General features: G+C 46.8%; 1 protein-coding gene across 1 annotated transcript in view; it reads left to right on the top strand.

Moving 5' to 3' along the window:
* The window catches only part of LOC119163550 (cell adhesion molecule Dscam1), a gene marked incomplete at its 5' end in the record, with an annotated part of 26,235 nt that extends 5,306 nt beyond the window's left edge, over nucleotides 1-20,929 (top strand). The window contains 12 exons of the mRNA XM_075885336.1: nucleotides 1,737-1,904; nucleotides 3,609-3,756; nucleotides 7,669-7,817; nucleotides 8,298-8,420; nucleotides 9,606-9,770; nucleotides 10,612-10,682; nucleotides 11,903-12,146; nucleotides 13,912-14,010; nucleotides 14,529-14,717; nucleotides 15,967-16,122; nucleotides 18,612-18,754; nucleotides 20,717-20,929. Of these exons, the coding sequence (XP_075741451.1) occupies nucleotides 1,737-1,904; nucleotides 3,609-3,756; nucleotides 7,669-7,817; nucleotides 8,298-8,420; nucleotides 9,606-9,770; nucleotides 10,612-10,682; nucleotides 11,903-12,146; nucleotides 13,912-14,010; nucleotides 14,529-14,717; nucleotides 15,967-16,122; nucleotides 18,612-18,754; nucleotides 20,717-20,767 (1,706 nt within the window). The remainder of the gene's footprint in view (nucleotides 1-1,736; nucleotides 1,905-3,608; nucleotides 3,757-7,668; nucleotides 7,818-8,297; nucleotides 8,421-9,605; nucleotides 9,771-10,611; nucleotides 10,683-11,902; nucleotides 12,147-13,911; nucleotides 14,011-14,528; nucleotides 14,718-15,966; nucleotides 16,123-18,611; nucleotides 18,755-20,716) is intronic.
* Nucleotides 20,930-22,502: the final 1,573 nt, after the last annotated feature.

Genomic DNA, 22,502 nt, shown 5'->3' with positions numbered 1-22,502 from the left:
TCAACAACGTGGTTGTCAGGTATACATGCTATGTCAAACAAACAACCCAACAAAAGAAACAATGGTAATGCGAAAGTTGAATAAATGAAGCAGTGGACCAGCTAACGGTCCAGCGACATGTTTGTGTAAGATCGTTGTGAAATGTACTCCACGTGGCAAAAAAAAAAGAAATTTTTGTTATAAGAGATAATTCACTGAACGACCATCAGAATGCCAACGAATTCATCTCCTGGTACAACCAAAGACTTGCTATTGCTGCAGAGATTGCGATGAGCAAGTTCCGTACTAACTGAGGTTTCGCTTTGATGCGAAACAGCTGTCAGCCCGGCTCATTAAAGGACCATATGGTAAGGAAGCAACGTGAAGAGCTGCCTAAAGGCACTGTCAGCTTCCTGTCTAGCAGAAAGAAAGAAAGAAAGAAAGAAAGAAAGAAAGAAAGAAAGAAAGAAAGAAAGAAAGGAAGAAAGAAAGAAAGAAAGAAACAAAGAAACAAAGAAAGAAAACAGCGCTAGTCAGACAATCTGAAGCAAAAAGGTAGAAATAATGAGAGTTTTGTTCTTTCCCATCGATTACAACGGCGCAAGACTGAAAATCATTTCTCTCACCAACTCCCTTCCCGTTTCTCTCTCTTTCCTTCTAAAAAAAAAAAAAGCTCTGTTATAGCCGCATCGCTTTGTCTGTTCTTACTTGAAGCGCAGGCGCCCGTTCTTACGTGTATAACCCTATCCCGCATGTGAACCCCTTCCCCGCCCGGCGAAATCCGATTCTCGTGAGAAACACTCATGGGCGCCGTACAAAGCTTCTTCGTGGGTGGCAAGGGTACACTGTAACTAGGGCGAGGGTCTGAAGATGACGACGACGCTTGACGAAGACGCTTTGGTGACCTTGGGATCGGGAAGCCGACTGACGACGCCGCCGGCGCACAACCACTGTTCGAATTTTTTGAAGTGAAAGGGGTGCGACAGCCAATATTACGTATACATACTTACGAAACCTTGTATAGGACCCACGTTACGCTGTTCGCATGCTGTCCCCTAATTGCGGGAGGCTGCGAGACGGTTTGTTTCGCGATGTTTACGTGCGGCGCTGGCGCGAGCTGGTCTTTTATGGCGTGATCGAAAGGGGGCGTTTGCTAATCACCGCTGATTTGGCAAGCTACACTAACGACGGGTGCCGGTTTTCTTTGAGCAACGCCTCTTTCCTCCTTTCCCACGCATTTCCTCGACGCTGACCCGTCCTGCCAACGCTAGTTTTGGCTGCGTGTCGGTTTAAGTGGTGGTAAGTATCGACTAATGCGTTATATTGTCACGTGCTTGCCCAAGAAAGACGATGACAGTTGTTCATGTGCCACGAAGGACTACGAAATGGACGAAGAAGAAGAACTCGCTTGCTCGTTCTAATTTAAAAGATCGACCTGCTTCTGGTGTCTGAGTCTCTACGGCAAGACCTCTATTTTGACGTCGTGACAATATAGTGTCAGCTATCTGCTGTTGAAACTGCCGCATTTTCTTCACTCAACCTCAACCCAGTCATGTCTCCACACATAAGTAAATATGGGAGCTTGACGTGGGTTAGTTAATGTGACATACGTAATGAATACACTGCGTCTAAAGGCGAGGACAATAGAGAAACACAACTGTGGTCCTCGAATTCATTTTTATTCTTTTAAGAGGAAAAAGGTGATGCAGTGATCGAGATGGTGATCGAAGCACACTTGGCGTGTGGACTCTGAGCAGCCGACGGTGCCGAGCGTGCTGTGGTGAAGAGCGACCGCGTTCGGGTCACCGAGAACGGCTCGCTCCAGCTGGATCCCGTGCTGGTATCGGACCGGGGCTGGTACACGTGCCAGGCGCACAATGGAGTGCCACCAGATGTACAGCGCCAGGTGGCGCTCAAGGTGAGAGGTGAGTGAACGGAGGTGGACAACAAAGTGGCACTGTTGTTTGAGAGCTTTTAAAGAAAAAAAAAAAACTCACAGGGTCGCGTCCGTCTCAATCAACTTGAAGGCTAAATACATCGTCTTTTTTTTTTCTAAGTCGATGTGTAAAAACTCCCATGCTATCCACCGAAAGCTTTCTACAACTAATATGATTTGGCATGTCCTTCAAGATCACAGACATTCTAATCTTTCTACACCTCACATGGTTTCGCACCGCCTCCAGGATCAGCATACCTTTGACCGAGCAATGATGCGGTGCGATGATGCAACAATGTGTCGTCACAGTGACGTCATGTTGTTTTCACGAACTCTGGCAATCTTTGGCGCTATGATGATGTATCTTCGAAACGAGCAGTGCGAAAAAACGAGGAGACTTTTGCGCTGCCAATTTGAAATGCACGTAACCAATTTCAACTTACCCAATTGTCAATTTTCTGCGGTACATCATGACGACGTCATACGGTCACGCCATTACGTGGTGCAGTTTTTTTTTTCTTTTTTCATCATTCGTACTGACGCCACCCACGAGAGATGGCGGTCAATATTTGCATCTGATGAGTCGTCTAAGGCTTAGGCCTTAATAAAAGGACGTTTGTAAGTGATCTTAGTTGCCCCTGCCTCCCATATAGTCTTCGGCAGCGCCGTAGTTTTGGTAGAATATCTTTATCCTGACATTGTATATAAGACAGAGGTAGTATCTATTTGGTGTTACGTTATAGCGCACCACCTAAAAGACGAAGACTGAACCACGCGAACGCAAACAAAACTGGGCTTGTCTTGTCTCCTAGGAGATCTTGGCTCATACCCACATGGGGGATTGGCCACATTGTACCTCATAATAGATCATTTTTACAACGCTTGCTAAAAAAATAAAGAGAAATTAGATAGGAACAATAATGATGTTCCTTTGAAAAAACGTGAAAAATTGCAGAAGAATGCGATAAACCAGATTATATAAAACAAATTAACAAGAATGAGGAAGGGGGAGAAAGAATTGGACATATCTGGCAGTACCACTAGCAGCGTATCCTTTCGGTTGCCTGAATGAATTTATGTAGCCCTGACAGAATAGCACTGCGGCCCACACCCAACTGACTGGCTCCAAACGATAATAGGGTGGATGTATTGACTGGCAATCCGAGCATACCAATCGGTCTTTCAAGAATTATTCGGCGCAGTGAGGCGAAGCGGCGGCATGTGATAAGAAAGTGGTCTATTGTTTCCGGTTCATTGCAAACTACACATAGGTGTTCGTGTGGTCCAGTCTTCGTCTTCAAAGCGGTGCGCAATAACCCGACAGTGAGTATGATATGATACTATGACCAAGATCAAATGTACGCTATTGAAGTTATTAATTTTGGAGATGTAAGGCTACATTAGGAAGCCAGCGAAGTGCGAGGCACCAGGTCACGAGGATGCTTGGAAATGTACAAAAATGTGCACGTAGAGGGGTCGTCAAAAGTTCCCAAACCACAATCCAATGTGACCATAAGGCAGCACGGCCTGAGAACTTTTCACCAACCCTGTATCGCACGTTCTGCTTGACCACTTCTTTCTACAGGGTAGGTGGTAGGGTAAACTTTCTTCACTATCAAACACTTTCAGTTTAAACAGATGGCTACGATAGACCAGTACTTAGCGCTGTCTCCGCATGTTCTGTTACATCCAGCGCCGCCCACGGTCAACGTAAACGCGAAGGTGGTGACAGTTCGTCGAGGGGAGACGGCCACCTTGGTGTGCAACGTCACGGGCGACCAGCCAATCACGATCACCTGGACCAGGAACGGCAAGAGCGACCCCCTCGTCGAAATGGCCGGGTAAGTAGACGCGTCGCGCAATGCATGAAACTGCTCGGGGGTCGCTCGCTGGATTCCGTGCCGACCGGTTGTGCCCTCGCGATCTCCGACGTCAGCGTAGCTCTGGCCGACTGGGAAGGCCCTACGTCATCTCCTGACGCCGACCTTCGACGAATGCGCAGCTCTGACCGACCGGACTTGCTCTACGCCATCTACTGACGCCGACAAGAGCTCTCGCAAGTGGTGCCCCGTGCTCGGACTCCTGTGACCGTGTATCCATATTTCCTATCTCTCCTATCTCCTCGGTATGTCGTCGCGCTCGCTCTCTCGCATACTGTTTCTCTCTCTCTCTCTCTACACCTTTATTCCTATCCTTTTAATCCCTCCTCACCCCCATCCCTTGTAAGCTACTGTTGAGGTGTCGCTCCCTGAAGCAGACAGTTACGGGGCTCACTTTTCTCTTCCTTTTTTCTCTTAGAACCACTTATTAGAAACTGCTCATGTGGCACTGAAACGGCCGAAATTGCATGCACAAAAGTACGCGTCCTTCTGGTCAGCGAGCTACGCTTCGAGCTGCTAGAGTCGAAGGTGCGTGTACATAGTTCTATGGAAACGTCACTAACCATGACAGGTGAATTTCGTTTCGTCGGTCCGACTGCGAAGCACGCTACGCGGCCGCCATGGACACACATTGCGAAGCCAAATTGAATAGATGAACGAAGGGCGAAAAAAAAAAAACGTGGCGGAGAGACGTGGCGGAGAGAACTCATTGAAAACAAAAAAAAAAAAAGCTCAGTGCTTCTTTCTCTATACGGCGCTTTGATGAACGAAAAGAAGGTGTGCCACGCAAGGACATATATTAGATGGGGGAAAGGTTGAAGCGCAACCTTTATAACTACACATGGTTACCAGAGCAAAGGGAATGCGACGTGAAGAAGAAACAAGGGACCACGCAGCCTCTGGTAACGGTGACTCTCGTGTCCTGTTTGAGCCTTTCAGTACCTTTCAATTCCATCCTAGTCCTTCAATAAGGAAATAAATATATATATATATATATATATATATATATATATATATATATATATATAGTGAAGATATGAGATATGGCCTAACCGCCGAAAACCACACACGAATGGAACAACCTACCAGAATATATTGTATCCACCCCGCCACCCTCATTTCAAAATGCTCTGTCACAATTTTTGTTGAAATGAAAGATGCCAATTTCTGTTTGAATTTCTGTTTGTGTTTTACTTTTCCTTGACTGCCTCGTGTTCCCAAGAATGTGTACACACTGTATAAGCTGAGCATGCTTACTTGTTTTGTTATCGGTATTCATACCCTGTATCAATTTCAAGTTTTATGTCTCCTCCCCCCTACTGTAATGCCCAAATAGGGCGCTGTAGGTACTCGAATAAATAAATAAATAAACGGGAGCGTTGTCAACAAGGATAAATATATTTATTTCTCAACAGTTTCGGGAGGGGTCCTCCCTTCATCAGGGGATGAGTTATACTGACATGAGCTTCCAAACTTCGTTGCTGCCGCGTCCCTCTCGCCTTGAAAAATGTTTGCGAGAGTGAGAAGGAACTAGAAAAAGGAAAAAAAGGGGGGAGAAAAAAGACGAAAAAGAAAAAGAAAGAAAAGAAAGAAAGTAAAAAAGAGGAAGAACCACTGTCAACACTGAGAACGAAGCCAACTGTCCGTCTACATCCACATACGGTTCATATCACGTGCTGTTCAGTTCTTGACGTGTGTCGGGCCACCCAAGATTGTCGCCGCGGTGCCGGGAGGGTCCGTGACGGCGTACATAAAGAAAGGGGTTTCCCCGTAATGGGTCGGTCGGCGGGCGGCGTGCGTAAAGGAAGGAATTCCCGTTAGTGGGTCGGTCGGCTATTTACCTTTAATCTTCGTCCGTTTCCCTTCGATGGTCATCAAGTGGTAGGCGAACGTAAACACTTTGTATGTGCATGTGAAAAAAAAAAGAAAGAAAGGACAGTGTACACGTACGAGTCAGTCAGAAAAAAGCATGGTCTCCAGCTATCAATCTTTGTCACCAATTTTCTCCTGGCTTACTTCTCGGAGGCAGTTGAGTTTTCCGGGGTCCTCGTTGATGCCGGCTACTACTGTACGAAATTTGAAAATAAAATATGCTTCACGCTGTTCGCGCTCGCGTCTATTTGAGAAACCGGACTGCAAAAGAGTTACGCTGATATTTTGAAAACTGTGGTTTGGCAGGCGCAGATGTCTAGATAAAGGTAGCTTCGGCAGTGAAGTGGCGTGGTACCGGTGATTATTGAACCGCAGCCGAAATGGCGTGTCTGTTCGGCCGATATATTCTTGTCCACAGATGTTGCAATGTAGCATGTATATTACGTTACTGGAGTCACAATTAAGGCTTTCAGTTATGCAGAATTTGAAATCCGAGAAGTTCGCTTTGGATTCACGTGTTGTGACCATCTGTGGGCATACCTTGCATCGAGCTTTTCCGCAGGGATGGCACACTGATTGAAATTTTGGGGTGTGAAATGTGGGGATATATATATATATATATATATATATATATATATATATATATATATATATATATATATATATATATATATATATATATATATATATATATATATATCCCGACAAAATGGTTCTTAGGCTACGGCACAGAATTTAGTTCCAGTGCGTAGCGAAAAACTGGGGACCCTTAAGCTTCGCCTTTAAGAGTTAAACGCAATAGCGATATTCTGTTCTTGGTGCGTTCTTCAAAGGCATGAAATCTTTTCGAACTTGTTGTGCACCCACTACGTGACCTTAAAGGTGCAGTAACGTGTGTGCCTTTTGTAGAGAGTGAGTGGCTTTGAACTACGAATTAATTATGATAATGCCATGTTATGAAGCCTTCTGATGGCAATGTACGCTCATACCACGCGTTATTACGTGAATATTTCTTGCTGTATTGCGAAGCATGTATACAGGACGCGTGTGTTTGTGAAGCATGAAAGTTATACTTTCACTACATTTATACAAGCCCGGGAAGTTATTTTCACTATATTCACAAGAAAGAAAAAACGCACACGAGCCGGGTTCGATCTCCACTCAGACCCACAATTTTTATTATTTATTTTATTTGCATCTTTCTCGTTCTTTCAGTCACGCAAGGATAATGATTTTTTGCTGAATACCGACGACGCCGACGCGGTGATTTCTGCAAACCGAGATATTTAACGGTGTCACGTTAAAGTTTACAGTGGATCCTGGTGAGCCGTGCCTCTAAATAGAACTCAAGGGGTCCTTGCGCATTCGCCTATGACGACTTGAAGACGAAAGCCACCTGCTACTGCTTCTTTTCCTTCTATAGGTCGGCATATTGATCTTCTCCCGCGCTCCTCTGAAAGCTTTATGCGCGTATAGCGTGGTTTCACATTGCCTGCAAGACTGGAGGCATTTCGAGCTCTCTGCACCCTGCTTTGCTCTGCTTTGGCGATCGACCTGTCTTACAGGGTAACCGACGATGTCACGTGATGATGTCACCAGGCGCCGTTGCGTTATGTACCGATGATGACGTAGCAAGTACTGGCTACATGTGACGTCATGTCCACGTCACCCATCGACGTCATCATGCGCCGTCGCGTTATGTACTGTTAAGGTGACGTCATGTTGACGTAACGAGTATTGTCTATAGGTGACGTCATGTTGACGTCACCTATCGGCGTCATCAGGCACCACCGCGTTGCGTGCCGTCAAAGTGACGTCATGATGACGTAACGAGTATTGACTATATGTGACGTCATGCTGACGCCGTCATTACTTGGTGATTTTTTATTTTTTTTGCATCACTCGTGCTGCCGCTGCCGGAAGTGAATTTTCACGTTTGACGAGGTATCTTAAGTCTCACGCCTTGACCTGGCCCAAATGGCGTATACTGTCGCCTCGCAGGCGCGAGGTGTACCAGGTGCCCTCCGAGGAGTGGGTGGCCTCGACGCTGGTGCTCAAGGAGGTGGACGGCATGGCCGCAGCCTCGTACACCTGCACGGCAGCCAACGAGCACGGTGCAGACAGGGCTGTGTTCGCCGTCAACGTGCTCTGTAAGACTGCTTTGCACTTTATCACGCTGTTTGTGCCATGTCTTTGTCTTAAACAGAGAGGGAGGAAGGAAAGTAATAGAAGTGGTGATGGAGGGCATGTTAACCACAAATGCTTCCAGTTTGCTGCCCTACGCTGGGGGATTATGGAAAGGGGAATAGAGAGATGAAAAAGGGAGAATGAACTCAATATAAATGTACTTATTTTTTTTCTTTTTCTCGACTTGATTTTTAGTACCTTTCTAAAGTCTATCTTCGTCTATTTTATTGCTGTTATTATTACTAATGACTAATGACAGCATGGACACAAAACGTGAAAAAGCAATATTGCTGTTTCACGCTTTGTGCAGCGTCTTCTGTAAGAGGCCCTATTGTCAGCGGTGTGCTTACGACCAATTTAGTATTCCTGCATTCTGGAATGTGCACGCGGTCGAAGTAAATGAATGAATACGCATTCTTAAACTAATTCTTGCCATCTCGCAGTTCCGCCGCCTACGCCGCACAGCTTGAAGACGACCGAAATCGGCACGCGGTTCGCCCACATCGAGTGGTCGCACTCGAGCAGCAACGTGACCCGCTACGTGGTTCGCCACTGGAAGCTGTCAGGTGAGAGGTACACACAAAATCGGGGCCCTCGTTCAGTTGGTCACTGGCGTACGCTTTTGCGCGCATCGACAACAGTCAAATGTCTGTGGACACTATTCTGTCAAGTGCCCGAGAGAAGACATTGCACTGACAGAAGGCGACGAAAGCTCTGTTGAAATTCCTACGCGACACCGACTTGAACAAGCGACTGTAACGGCAACGTCACACACCGCTAAAGACGAGACTGGACTATGACTGAGTGTGCGCGCGTGTGCTGCCGAATGTGCTGTTTCTCTCTTCCCCCTCTGCTCTCTTTCATCTCCCCCATCCCTCTCCCATGCGCAGGGTAGCAAACCGGCTGCCTATAGGCTGGTTAACCTCCCTGCCTTTCTTTTCCCCCTGTTTTCCTTCCTTCCTTCCTTCGTTCAGTTGGTAGAACGACCTTTCGTAAAGATCAAACTACGTTAATTAAGGGAGTGGTAGTACGCGAGTTAATACGGCATCATCGTACCTCGTTACAGAAAGCATAGCGGAAGGGGACCAGGAACACACGCAATCAATCAATCGATGGATCAATAAATCAATTAGTCAATCGACCGATTTATCAGTTAATTAATCACTCGATCGATTGGTCAATTTAATTCATTGGCATAAATGGAAAGACGACAGACGTATCACGGTGATACATACACAGAAGAAGGTTTCAATGTAAAAACTGTGGGAGTGTCTTGTGTCATAATCGCATAAAAGAAATTCAGTAAGCGCAAGAATGAACTGACAATACATAATACTATATATTATTAAAAAACAGGTAAAATATTACCAACGCAGGTAATGCAAGATGCTGATAAATATAGTAAGTGATCACTTTTGTATGACTGCGCAACAAAACAGACACAGATTATAAAGAATAGATGCACCCCGTGTTTTTTTTTTTTCGTCAGTGATGATCTTTCTGTGCAGTCATACTCAAGTAACGTATTACTAAATTGTCCATAACGCTGCTCTCATACTAATTGATGTCACAAAAGCGAATGCGTTTTCAATCCATATCTAAAACGGCTCGATGACATTTTCAAAATCAACATTTATTTCACAATTTCTGAAAAAAAAATTATCTGCGACGATCGTCCAAGACGTGTTCCTTCGTGGCAGGAGCGACCTCTTCTGAAGTTGTATGACGTCGTTGCACTTACATCCTTGCAGGCGTGGACAAGGTTTTGTTCGAGCACACGGTGCCCGGCGCGTTCCACTCGGCGCTGCTGATGAACCTTCGACCCGGGTCTCAGTACAAGGCGTTCGTGGTGGCGGAGAACAGTGTGGGACAGAGTCCACAGTCGAACTCCGTCATATTCAACACGGCCGAAGAAGGTGGGCACTGCTTCTTGCGTTTACGGGATGTCAGGCTCTGTGTCTTCGTGTCGTTCTTGTCTCTGTGTCGTCGTTTTGTTCTCGCGCTATCACTATCGTCACGCCATACCAACTGGCCCAAGCTGCCACACTTCTAAGTTTTAGGCTCTCGTCATTGGCGTAGCCAAGGAGGGAGGGAAAAAAACTTGGGGGTCTCAAACCTCCCTCCCCTGAAATGTTTTCAGTTTTGCACGAACTAACATACATAAAGTAGTTACTCCCCCCTCTCCCGGAAAAAAAAATGTCTGCCTACGCCACTGGCTCTCGTATGGTATACTCCGGTTCCAACTGAAGGTGCTTGGATCTTATCAATCGATCGATCAATCAATCAATCAATCAATCAGTTTATTATCATGTCATAAAAGGATGTTACGGGGAGTAAAATATACAGACGAGGGTCCCAAAGTACACGACTGCAACAGGACCCTCGGTGATGATTACAGATAATAAAAGCACAAGCAGCTGTTAGAATCGTAGAAACAAAAATATACAGAGCAGAATGAAAACAAAAAGGCATGGAATCAAAAAACAAATAATACAGCATAACACAACACAAAGAAGATAGATCAACTATTTAACAGGTGCTGTTTTAATGAGTTTTTAAATGAAATTAAAGAAACCTTGCTTTTTAGCAAAGTGGGCAAATTATTCCATATGCTGATGGTACAGAATAGAGAAGATGATTTACCATAGTTAGTACGAACCTTAGGAAATAAAAAGTTATTATTAGATCTGGAGGCGGACTTAGCGGGTTCCGTTTTCACCTTTTCTTGTCCATCTCTCTTTTTTTTTTTTTCTATAGCCCCGGAGGCATCTCCCACCGACGTGGACTGCGAGCCCGTCAATGCGTCAAGTATCGAACTTTCGTGGAAGGTAAGATGCCGACTTGGTTTTTCGCATTACGCTCATAACTTCACTGCAGACGGCTGACATCTCAAACGCGTCCACCGCGCCACCTATACCTCGAGCGTGGTTTTTTCGCCACGTTCTTTACTTTTCAGAACTCTGACCTGTTTGCCTGAGTGTTCACGAACTGGTGATAGCTCGATCTTCAAACCTAAAAAAAGGGGACATTCTAGATTTTAACGCGACATTGTCGTCCCGTTAGTTTATTAGTTTTATATAGCCGAACTTGTTCTGTTAGTTACCGAATCACTATACGTCTATACTGATTTCCGTGAGCATGCCATTCGCTGGTGTAGTTATTGTTTACCTAAAGCTTTATTTCTTTTTCCTATTCTAAAGCAACCTGTATAATGCTGTTTTTGTGGACACACTTGCGTTTGTTGGTAATCTTGAATACGTGCTCCCCGAGTGTTCTCGTGATTGTGTGTACCTTCTCATCTCTCTGCAACCTCGTTCCTTCATCCCTTCCCCAGTGCAGGGTAGCAAACCGGATGTGCGTCTGGTTAACCTCCCTGCCTTTCTTTGCATCTTTATCTCTCTCTCTCTCTCTCTCTCTCTTGAATACGAGGTCCACCTACGGCCTATTGCTATTGAAGCTCCTTCTGTACGCTTGTCTGAGTGTATTTTTTGTTTTTTTAGAGAAGCTCAATGGCACCCTTTTCCGATTTGAACATCGAGGGCTGCACAGAAAAAAAAAACAGTGATGTAATAATAATAATAATAATAATAATAATAATAATAATAATAATAATAATAATAATAATAATAATAATAATAATAATAATAATAATAATAATAATAATAATAATAATAATAAATTAAACGACCAATATGAGAAGAAATTTAAAAAACGACAAAATATTGAGTACTCTGCAATTTGCCTCAATAGATCACCAAATGGAAATATACGTACAGCTATGCCCACATTTCATGTTGCAGAGTACCTTAACCATTGTTGTTTTTACTCAGACCTCAATGAGCTTGTTCACAAATTTGCATTTCTTGCGGTACTTTTTTTGTAATTCCCCCTTTCATATCACCATAGGGAATCCCCCTGTCAGTTTCTCTGAATCTTTGGGACTTCCTCTTGTACCTACTATTCTAACCATGTAATCCAAGTGAAATATGTAATAAACTTGATTTGACTTAATTGACTTTGCCTGAGAAACTACGATGTGGCTGTGCAGTCCCCGCCAGAGGAGCAGTGGAACGGTGCGGCCAAGGGCTTCTACGTGGGGCTGAAGCAGGCCGACCACGGCACCCCGTACGTGTACGAGATGGTGCCCTTCGACAGCGCCACCGACGACGTGCTGCGGCGAGTCTTCACCCGCATGGCACCTGCCACCGTGTACAGCTTCGTGGTCAGGGCATTCAACTCGGCCGGCTCCGGGCCGGCCACCAGGGAGCTGAGGTGCACCACGCTCTCGGGAGGCAAGTGTGAACACTTGACTTGACAAACAGCAATTATGTCAATTAGCGCGTGATAATGTGCACATATGAATGCACTGAACTATCGTGCCTGGTACCTCCTCCACAGAGCTTCACTAGGCACCACCTATTGGTAATATTGTCACAAAGACACAGGTATGCAGGTCCGAAAATAGGGCGTTTACTTTCGTAACCCAAGGGCCAGAAACGCGAGCACCAGAGCACGCGCACCCAAAACTACTTCGTTGTCCTCCTCAGAGGCAGGCTACTATAGTTGCCAGCCTACCTTGCGTCAATTCCCCCCTTTCAAGAGCGACCGTCCTGGTCGACTGACTGAGATGCTAGAGGTGGCCATGAAAAAAAAAAATCATCACGTCAACGAAAAAAAAAAGCCCACGCTGTTGTGGATAATAAGGAAAAAGTTCGAAGTGTTTATAACTCGCGGGCGTGGTACGGTTTCATCCGTACTACATGGACTACCTGTTATAAAAACATGTTATAAAAAAACGTATCGATCCCCTGTTTTTAGCCATTGGTACAAGTAAAACGTGTCCTCGCAGACAGTTGGGTGTTCATTGTGCTATGTTTCGCCACAAGGGCGAAGGAAGGAATGCTACAGTAAGGAACAGTAATGTCGCGCGAAGAACGGCGAGCAACCCAAAAGTTGCAGCGCGCACCTCAAACAGAAAGCACGCACGAAATGAGCACACACAGGACGAGCGTGGACAAACAACTGTCACAGCTCGACACTTGAAGCACGCTGCTCAAAGAGGAAAAAAGACGCGCGAAATGAACGCACAGGTATACACAAAAGGACTGCGCACAACTGTCACAATTCTTACTTTGTGCGTGAGCAGCGCGCTCTTTTCGCAAACGCGGCCGCGGCAGCGAGCGAAGTGACGTTTGTGCTTTCTTCAACTACTGTAACTTCATAGCAAACTTGCAGTGGAAGCAAAAGAGCTACAAAGCGCCCGTATCCAGAGATAAGCGCGTGCTCGAGTGAACCACCACTCCACATGTATACGCACTTTGACCACGCGAAGACCGTGTGGAGGCGCACGCGCATAGCGACGGGCGCGGTGGCGCGGCACGGCGAGTTTCAGAACGCGCGCGCCCAGCGCCATCGTCGTGTCATCTCGCTACTGATGACGAAAACGCACTGAAGTTGCTGAGCTCCCAGGACCACCAGCGGTACATGGTGTGTATAAATGGCTTGCCGTTAACTAGTAGAAAAAGGAGGCTCTGAGGCTTACGTTGCTTAGCGTCGAGCGCTGAGGAGCGTGTGGTCGCTGGTTCGACGCCCCGCTGCGGAACTTTTCCTTCTCGTTTTTTTTTTTTTTGCAGTCTCGTAGTATACATTTTACAACGTCATTTCCGTGACGAAAATATGTCAGCGAAGCCGTGGCGGACTCCCGCATAAAGCAATTTCGCGTTAAAATGACTCAGATGGTGAGATGAAATCAGGAAATCTGTGAATAATACGGTAGACGGAGGAAACAACTCTTTAATAAGTCATAGAGAGGTTTGCCTAGCGGCCTAACGTGATAATGCTGTTGGAAAAATGAAATGTTATACAAAATGCTCAGGTAATCACCTCTCACAAGGTTTGGGTGACTGAAAGGTTACGTAAAGCATGCCACTCTGAAATGAAATAGCAATGGTCATGATTGTTATGAATACGACAGCCTATAAAGCCAGACTGCATTCTAGTTTTACCGATGTGTTGAGCAAATATCACTTATACTTGCCACCCCTGTTTAAATCGCAGATCCACCTCCAGCTCCAACCCTTTATCTAGTCAAAACGGAGGAGTCCATGGTCACTCTCAGCTGGAAGATACCCGAAACGCACAACGCCACCGTCCTCCGTAAGTGCCTTTGAGACACTTACGGGATGACACCTCCGTTTGACGCTATAGACTTTTGACCACGCAACACTTAAAGCTGCACCCTTCTAACCTTTTATTTGGCGGGTAACCATTTATTTCGCGGTATTCTTCTGTTGACGTAAGCTGTCCTTCGGTTCACATGCTTATTTGGTTCGTTGGCCGTTTCACTCATGTTCTGAAATGTTGTAAGCGTTTTTCGGGTGTTCAATCACTCGATCCTGTATGTGTTATTGCTCCTGTGTCATACCTCAGTGTGTTATTGCAAATGCTGTTGGGCTTGTTTTTTATGTTCGCGTCTTGAGTTCACATTCGGCCGGATGTGTTGTTATCATTAGACATATGCGCATTTGTTCTGTTTTTCTTTATTTTTTTTATTTCGGTTGTCGACTGAAACGATGCAATGTGATGTACCCACTCCTGCCATGGCTCCCAAAAGGCAGCCGGCAGTATCTGATAAATAAATAAATAAAACCTTCTTCTGACGTATACGCTCGCAGAGTACGTGCTGGAGACGAGACGCGACTACACGGACGAGGTGTCGTTGCAACACTTCCCGTCGACGACGAACGTGGCCACCGTCTCCAACCTGGAGAGCAGCGTCAAGTACAGCTTCAGGCTGGCCGCGCACAACCGATACGGGCGCGGCGCCTTCTCCAATCCGATCACCGAGTCGACCAGGCTCAAATGTGAGTGACAGGCGAAGTGAATGTCGTTCGTCCGCTCACGATAACGTTCGTCGCGGTGGATCAGCGGCTTCTGTGGTCGGCTGCTGACACGGAGGTCGAGGGTGCGATCCCGGTTGCGGCGGTCGAGGCCCGGGTATTCTTTAACGCGCACTGCGACGTCATTGCGCGTTAAAGAACACCACGTGGTCAAAATTTGCGGATCCCTCTACAACGGCGCCTCCAACAATCAAATCATGGTTCTGGAATGCAAAACTGGGGATATTATTATTATTATTATTATTATTATTATTATTATTATTATTATTATTATTATTATTATTATTATTATTATTATTATTATTATTATTATTATTATTATTATTCGAAATAACGCCCCTTTTGCTGTAAGGAGGTTTCAGTGTGTCGTCTACTCTAACTCCCCCCCCCCCCCCTTGTTTTGCTTCAACAAGTCGCAGTTTCTACGCGTTAGCGCATATTCCGCGACATTGATTATTCGCGATATGAATGTATGAAGCAAGGCGATAAAAAGTTGACATCGCGTCAAGATGGTGGTGAGCAGCGCAACTGCCATGGCCAATAAAAGGGTGACCTAGCAGCGGTCACTGCAAATGACATCATCCGCACACCTGGCGTGGTCGTAGGCTAGGTAGTGTTCCCATCAGGGTGCGAGGGAGAGGGGGTTCATCGCAGCGTGTCACCCTATTAGGTCAATATATGGAGCAGATTTTGCGCCCCCCTCTCTTCAATGACTACAGCGGGCGACCCCCCCCCCCACCCCCGCCACCCAGCACCCGTGCAAACGTAAAAGGTGTGGGGCCAGGGGCGTATACAAGGAGAAATTCGTGCCAGGACCAGGCTGGCAGGTCAAGTGTCATTTTGTGTCTTGCATGCAATGGAGAAAACAATTTCGGGGGGAGGGGGGAGATAGGGGGCACTGGCCTGGCGTTCCACGCCCTGGCTACGCCACTGGCTGGAGCGGATGGCTTCAACGCTGGACGTAACTCTAGGAGTTTGTAGAGGCACGGGATCTGCATCTGGTTGCTGCGGGATAGTGTGGACCGAGCGAAAGTAATTAGACAGTCACTTACGGCAGAAACGATAGAAGGTGCTATCATGCGGAATACGGATTCACTTTGTTGAACGATGACCATTTTTTTTTCTTTTTTTGTAGCACTGTACGTCATCGCATGTTGAGAATTGTCACAACTCATTCTCGCGTGCTTTCTTCTTCTTTCTCCTGTGCGACTAGTCACGAATCGTCTCCTGTCGGGAAACCTCCAGCAACCCGAGAGTCCATTCTACATGCGCAGCTACTTCTTCATCGTCATCATCGCCTGCGTCACTCTGGTCACCCTGTCGGCCGTCATTTCCTGGGCATGCGTAAAGAGGGCCATCATCGCGCAAGGTGAGGCGCTTTCCAATCTCTTACGGCTCGTTTATGTACGTACTTACGCCGCTTGAAATAATCTCTTGGTGTGTCTGCATGCCAATACCAGTAATGACTGAAGGAGTCGAATCAATCAATCAATCAATCAATCAAGGTTTCATTGTAGTATGTCAAGAATAATAAGCGCATAAAACTATTTAGATCAATAGCTTTTCCAGCTATAGCATGCGATAAAAAAAGAAAGATTAGGGCCTTTCCTCTTTCTCAAAAAATGGGACTAGCGAAGCCTGGCATGTGCGTGGTTGACCTACTATTTCTCATTCTTTCTTTCGATAGCAATGCTCAACGCTCACTTCTAAGTTTTTTCCTTCCTCCTCGCCGAGAATCGGACTTTCCCCCGCGTTCTCAGCAGTGCAACACTTCTGTTATTACAGAGAACAAAGACAGCCACGTACGAAAAAAAATCAAAATACACCCCTGCAAAGCAGCAGTTAAATGTGTCAGCGAGAAGTGATGAGTGACTTCGATAAAAAATCAGTATTGGCCTATCGAACACGTTTGATCGCCGACAAGCCCGTGATTGAGAGAGCATCGGTTGTCAAAATACGGCTCACAAAAACACGCTTGTTACCATCGCACTTTTGAGGGTCACATATAAGTTGTCGCCAGAACCTGTTTTACGTCGCTAATAATAGCAATGACTAAAGGAAAAAGAGAGGGGGGAAGTCAGCAGTTCGTTTTTGTGACACACATTTTCCCCGAAGCTTGCTTCACTGTAAGACGACTATGCGCACAATAAAGCCAAGATAGTGGTTGGGGGGTGGGTGAAATAAAACAAACACATCAGTAAAGACTCTTGAGAATTAAGTGAGACCTTCCAGCAATCTTGAGTGTTTGTTGAGAGTTTGCAGACAGCTCTACGCGCATTTTTTTTTTTTTTGCTTCACGGGTTCTTTCAACTATCAAGTTTGGCTTTGTGTGCACGCTTTGTTGCTTTACAGAAAAGCAAGCTTTGGGTAGCGCGTAGTTTCTCGGATTGTTAAGGCTGGTGCACACCGGCGACTAGCAGCGGTCGCGTGACCATTCGTGACTGCCTAACAAAAATCGACTGAAGTCCACACCGGCAGAGGCTGCATGCGAGCGACCGGAAGTCACAATACCGGAGAGTCACGTCCGGATCTCGTTATCAGTGAGAACTCTGGAGACCGGCGCCGATCAGCTGATCGCCGCCAGCTGAGTGAGCGGAGCAAACCGAGCGCGCCGCATTTCTTGTTTTTATCCGTTCTCGCCAGCGCAATGAAAAAAACAAACAACAAAAATTGAGCATCGCTGATTGGTTCCAGCAGCTTTGCGACCGCAGTCGTTCGACTGAAAAAATCGGTCAGGCAGCCACAAGCCAAAACAGTCGCTTTGCGACCGTTCGCGACTATTTGCGACCAGTCGCAAATGGTCGCGCGACCACTGCTAGTCGCCGGTGTGCACCAGCCTTTAGGGCCACCGTCGGGTCACATATTTCAGTCCAAGTGTCACGACGTGGCCTATGTTATGGGGGTGTTAGTGTATTAAGCGAAGCTTCTGTGACTCCCAAGTTTCGATCTCTGATCTAGCGGTGGCATAGTTCACGAAAAACCTCACGCCGGCGAGCCAGAGAAAGGTCATTCGTTCAGAAATGCAGATGCACACAAACACGGCTCTCGAAAGTGCATCAGTTATATGCATATTTGACCTGATGTGGGAGCCAGGCAAGAACGTGTAGTTAAGTCCTGGGCTTCAAGCGGCTCGTCGACGCCATCTGCGGCGTGCGGGACTGCAGCACACTAAGTACGCCTGACTTGCGGCGATGGATTTCCGCTCTGAACCACAGGTCCCTCCTAGATTTCACGAAGGAAACGCAGCAGCGCAAATTTGCGTGATACGTTTTGATGCTGTATGGCAACGAAATAAAAAATAAAGCCTGATTCCGTGCTCTATATATCTTGGCGGAAAAAAATTCAAGCTGGGAGGAGGGGGTGGGGCACGCACCCGGTGGAAGCACCAGCATCGGGCAACCAGTGACCAATTACACTGGCTGCCAACTGCTAGCCAATTGAGTCACCCACGATGCAAATTCACAATTCAAGACTTAACAAAGCATCCTTGCAACGCCTTCTCTTCAATTGTGCTAGGGTTTTTGCCCACAATCATACTAAAATCATCGGCATTGTAATTGAGAAAGCCCGAGAAACAGTTCATTATATTACGGAGACAGAGAATACAACTGAAGTAATTCATACGCTCCTTAAAGGGGCACTGGCACGGCAATTTTAGTACTTTTTTTAATATCATTATTGTCTTTAATTTTTTTTAATATTATTATTGTCTCGGGTTCGAACCTCCAAATAGGACACCCGGTCTTTCTCCCACCAGAAAGTCTTCGATTGTGAGATACTAGTATTGAGTTTTCTAACGGTTTCGTGCTAGAAACGGCCGGTTGTCAGCTATCCGTTTCGTCAAACCTTCGTTCGCAGAGCGTCGCAACAAGGCAGCAGCGGCGAGCCTCCGCTGCAGACCGTCCCTGTCCGGTGCGTACAGCCCGCGCTGGGTGCACGACCCCAGGGTGTTCGACGACAACTACGACATGCCCTGGGACACCGCCAACCCGCAACGCGCCGTGAGTATAGACATGTAACGCTTGGCTGATCGGTCGACGCGTGTTCTGCACAGGTTTCAGCTCCTGCACATATATACCGTGTGTATGTGCAGGGGTCGCATACACACTGCCTGCGGACACTTCGCTGGAGACCCGAACCGCATGTGACTGTCCTATAGTCCCATACTTTCTTTAACAGTGAAGCTGGCAGTAAAACATCCGTTAACAACAACAAAAAAAAACTCCTAAGCATTTCCCCGAGAGTGAACATGGTTAAGTGCGAATACACGGGGTGATGCTATGAGGGGTATTTATTAATTCGCACTATTACATTTATTAATCACACTATGGTGCCTTTATGGTGTAATGGTTCCTGGGAATCGCAATTTGATCACACGGGGGAGTTTACGTTAACTCACTGGCGAATGCCAACGGATTTTAACTTTACTCCCCCTCACGACCCGCTCTCGACGGGAGACTGAGAGAGAAGGCGGGCGCGCGAGAGAGAGGGGTGCGCGCGCAGCTGCAGTGAGCGAGGAGAGCGGAGGAGCGAGCGAAGGGGGAGGGGGTATAAGGCGCGTTACTGACACCGATATCAGCGTCGCGTCCGTGGCTTATTCGGTAGAGCGTCGCGCTGCGGCCCGCCAAGTCCTCTTTCTTTTAAAGATAGAGAGAAGACTGCGGACGCCGCCGACGGCGGTGGATGGTTTGGGGTCGCTTATAAAGTGTATTCACACTTAAAAAACCTGCCGCGCCGTTGCCATAGGAACCGTCGCCGCGCCGAGTAGTAGCCAACGAGCCGTCGCCATAGCATCCTCCACAATATATTCAAGGACAGCGATTTCAACACTCTCAGAGTGGCCAGCTTTGCGCGTATTCGGGATCCGCCCGTCACCGTCAATTGACCGCCGCTTCTTCGGCCACGTACGCTGGGTCCAATCGTCGCCGGCGTTGTGATTCCCGTGCTGCAGCACAACGACGTATAGGCACAATCAACCAACTTCGCTGAGCCAAACTTCACGCGACTTAGCTCGAGGGACGACTTCCTATAGTGGCACATGGTTGCCCAAGGCGACACCGCTCACCGCCAGAATAGAGTATATGTGGCGACGGCATTCGGTTCGCAGATCTTCGTCCGTATTTCAGCCATTCGGGAGCTCGGTATCGATATGTTTCGCGAATCGCGACGCCAAGGAACCCTCAGAAATGATGCGTATGTGAGACACGAGAATAGCCCGCCTTTCAAATGACAACATTATCTGACGTTTCGTTTAAGCTGCCCACCTCGATCCAACCTTCTCCACTGCCCCAGCCCTTCAGTGAGTAAATTTTGTGACTGTGCCCTCCAGGCTGAGCTGAACTTGAAACCCCTATAGTTGTCATAGTGTAGCGTTGTCGTACATTCAAAGCGCGAAAGTTCGAGTATAAGAAAGAAATGCAAGACAATTAAGGACAGGCAAAAATTGGCTTTGTCATTAATTGGGTGGTACTTCACAGTGCTTAGTGTTTACTAGAAGTGTAAAAAGATGTCAGAAACTGCGCGAGTTGGTTAAGGTTCATTTTTAAGGCAGTATCAAAAAAAACGAAAATAGAAGACAAAGATGACCACAGGACAACGCCTTGTCCTCCATTTCTTTCGGTTTGTGATTTGGTCTATCGCACTGCTTCTAAAATGTACAAGAGAAATATATACTCAGTGTTGTTGCTGCAGTTGTGCTTACATAACTTGTTACTAAACCACAAGTTCACCAGCGATGGGGTGTCCTGCTGCTTCTTGTGACATCTAAGTTGATTCCGCTTTGATGTGCATTATTTTCTCTCTATTGACCAATCGCAGGCAAACAAACCACACGATCGCATTTCTCTACGTAGTCGAACATAACACGTTCGAATTCAAAAATCCGCTAATTATGCCGCTAACGCTGCCATTTTAACGATTCGCTCGACCTAATGCTGGCTTCCTCCTCTGCTCTTCACTCGCAGGCTTCACCCCACGCCTACACGAACGTGTATGACCCAAGTTCACGGTCCTGACGTCAGTCGTGACGTCACTGAGCACACCGCCAAAGACTGAAGGAGGGGGGGAGCACCCTTACGTGCCTTGCGAGGCCGCCGTCGCATAGGAGGCATTCTCGTCGATCGTCGTTTGTACAGAGAGTTGCGACTGATCTCAAAATAAATACAACGCGTTCAATACATGCGGTGTCGTTGATATGCGCACTCCTAAGTGAGTGCGCTCCATACGTATTTGAAGGTGATGTCGCGTGTCGCCATATATCCCTATTCCAGGTATAGGGTAGTCAACCAAACTGAAATAAACGAACGGAAAAGGGTGTGGTCAACCAAGTCAAAGCTCGGTTAACTACCCTACACGCCGTCCCCTTCGTTCCTCGCTTTCCCTCTAAGTTATCTCTCTAAATAGCCGCATGCAGCACAGAAAAGAGACGAGAAACGTGTTAAAGCTTAACGTGAATGGACATGCTGGCTACCTTAGTGCATCAGATGCCTTAGCATGTGTGTTTCTGGGTCAATCTATCAAGGTCACAACAGCCACGGGATGAGCCAACTTTCACCATATGGACATTAAAGAGTTTTTAAGGGATTCAAAACAATAACGGGTGTAAAGTGGGCCATCTTTTCCATGTGCAAGAGAGATGCGAGGATCAGCCAAAAACTTCGTGAAGGGAATGTGCCTGCATTTTACGAATGCGACTAGAAGTGCTTGCAGCCGTTTCCTTAGTGCATTTTTTTCCTGTGTACATGACGATGCCCTGAGTTAAATCGCACCCAATGAAAATTATTACGAACTCCTGCTCTTCCCCCTCCTGTACCATGTCAATTGTCCTCTCCATACTGTCATGTGCAGAGTATCCAATGTGAGACCGATGTATGTATTAGGATCCATTTTTCATACTTCTATACCACTGGTTATCTACCGGCACTCGCCATCTACAGGAACTCTACACGCGACATCCGTACCTTCATATTGTTACGTAGGTGTTGGTGCCAGTGTCGACTAGAGGACGCTTCTAGCCATAGAAGAGGTTGAAGTGTCTCGGGCTCAGAACCGATTATATCGCACTTGCCTGAGAGCGCATGCAACTTCAACTGCACGCGTATCATTTTGGTGGAAGTGCTGGGTACGTCTCTACGGAAGTCGGAGCTGGATCTCCGCAGCGGACGTCACATCGGTTCCGCTGCTATGGCTAACGGCAGTGTACCGGCCGCTCAGGCACCAGTGCGATACGTGCAGCCTCCGCTGGCACACTGGCACCAACACCTACGCAAGTGCCCACAACTCAAAGGGACTATGGCCGCAGAACGTGACAGCCGAACACCAAAGATGTCCGCCTTCCTCTTCCTCTTCAAGAGAAGTCCCGAACGCGTGGCCAGCTGGATGCTCGTGCCGTCATCGTCGTCTCTGCGCAACACTAGACGGCGCTCATGCATGTTTCTGGGCATGCGCGTGCGGAGAGGAAGAAGAAACTGCCGAACACTTGATAATGTTTTGTAAAGGGCTTCACCCTATAGTTCAGGATGATGGCGCAGTTTTTCAAAGCACTGGGGTTTAGGGACCGGGAGGGCAAAATAGACTTTAAGCGGGTAGAATTGAAGGAGGTTATCTGATTGGTGGCTAAAGTCAAGGCACGAGTGAAAATTAAACCCTTCACTGCAAAGTACGAATCCTCAACCTCACTATTAAAAGGAAAAAAAATATAAATCTAGTTTCTGGTTCATTAAGTATTACGGCTTGGTAGCGCTAGCCACC

This window comes from Rhipicephalus microplus, unplaced genomic scaffold (genome assembly GCF_043290135.1).
Source record: "Rhipicephalus microplus isolate Deutch F79 unplaced genomic scaffold, USDA_Rmic scaffold_123, whole genome shotgun sequence".
Classification (NCBI taxonomy): Eukaryota; Metazoa; Arthropoda; class Arachnida; order Ixodida; family Ixodidae; genus Rhipicephalus; species Rhipicephalus microplus.
This window is presented reverse-complemented; position numbering and strand designations above follow the sequence as displayed.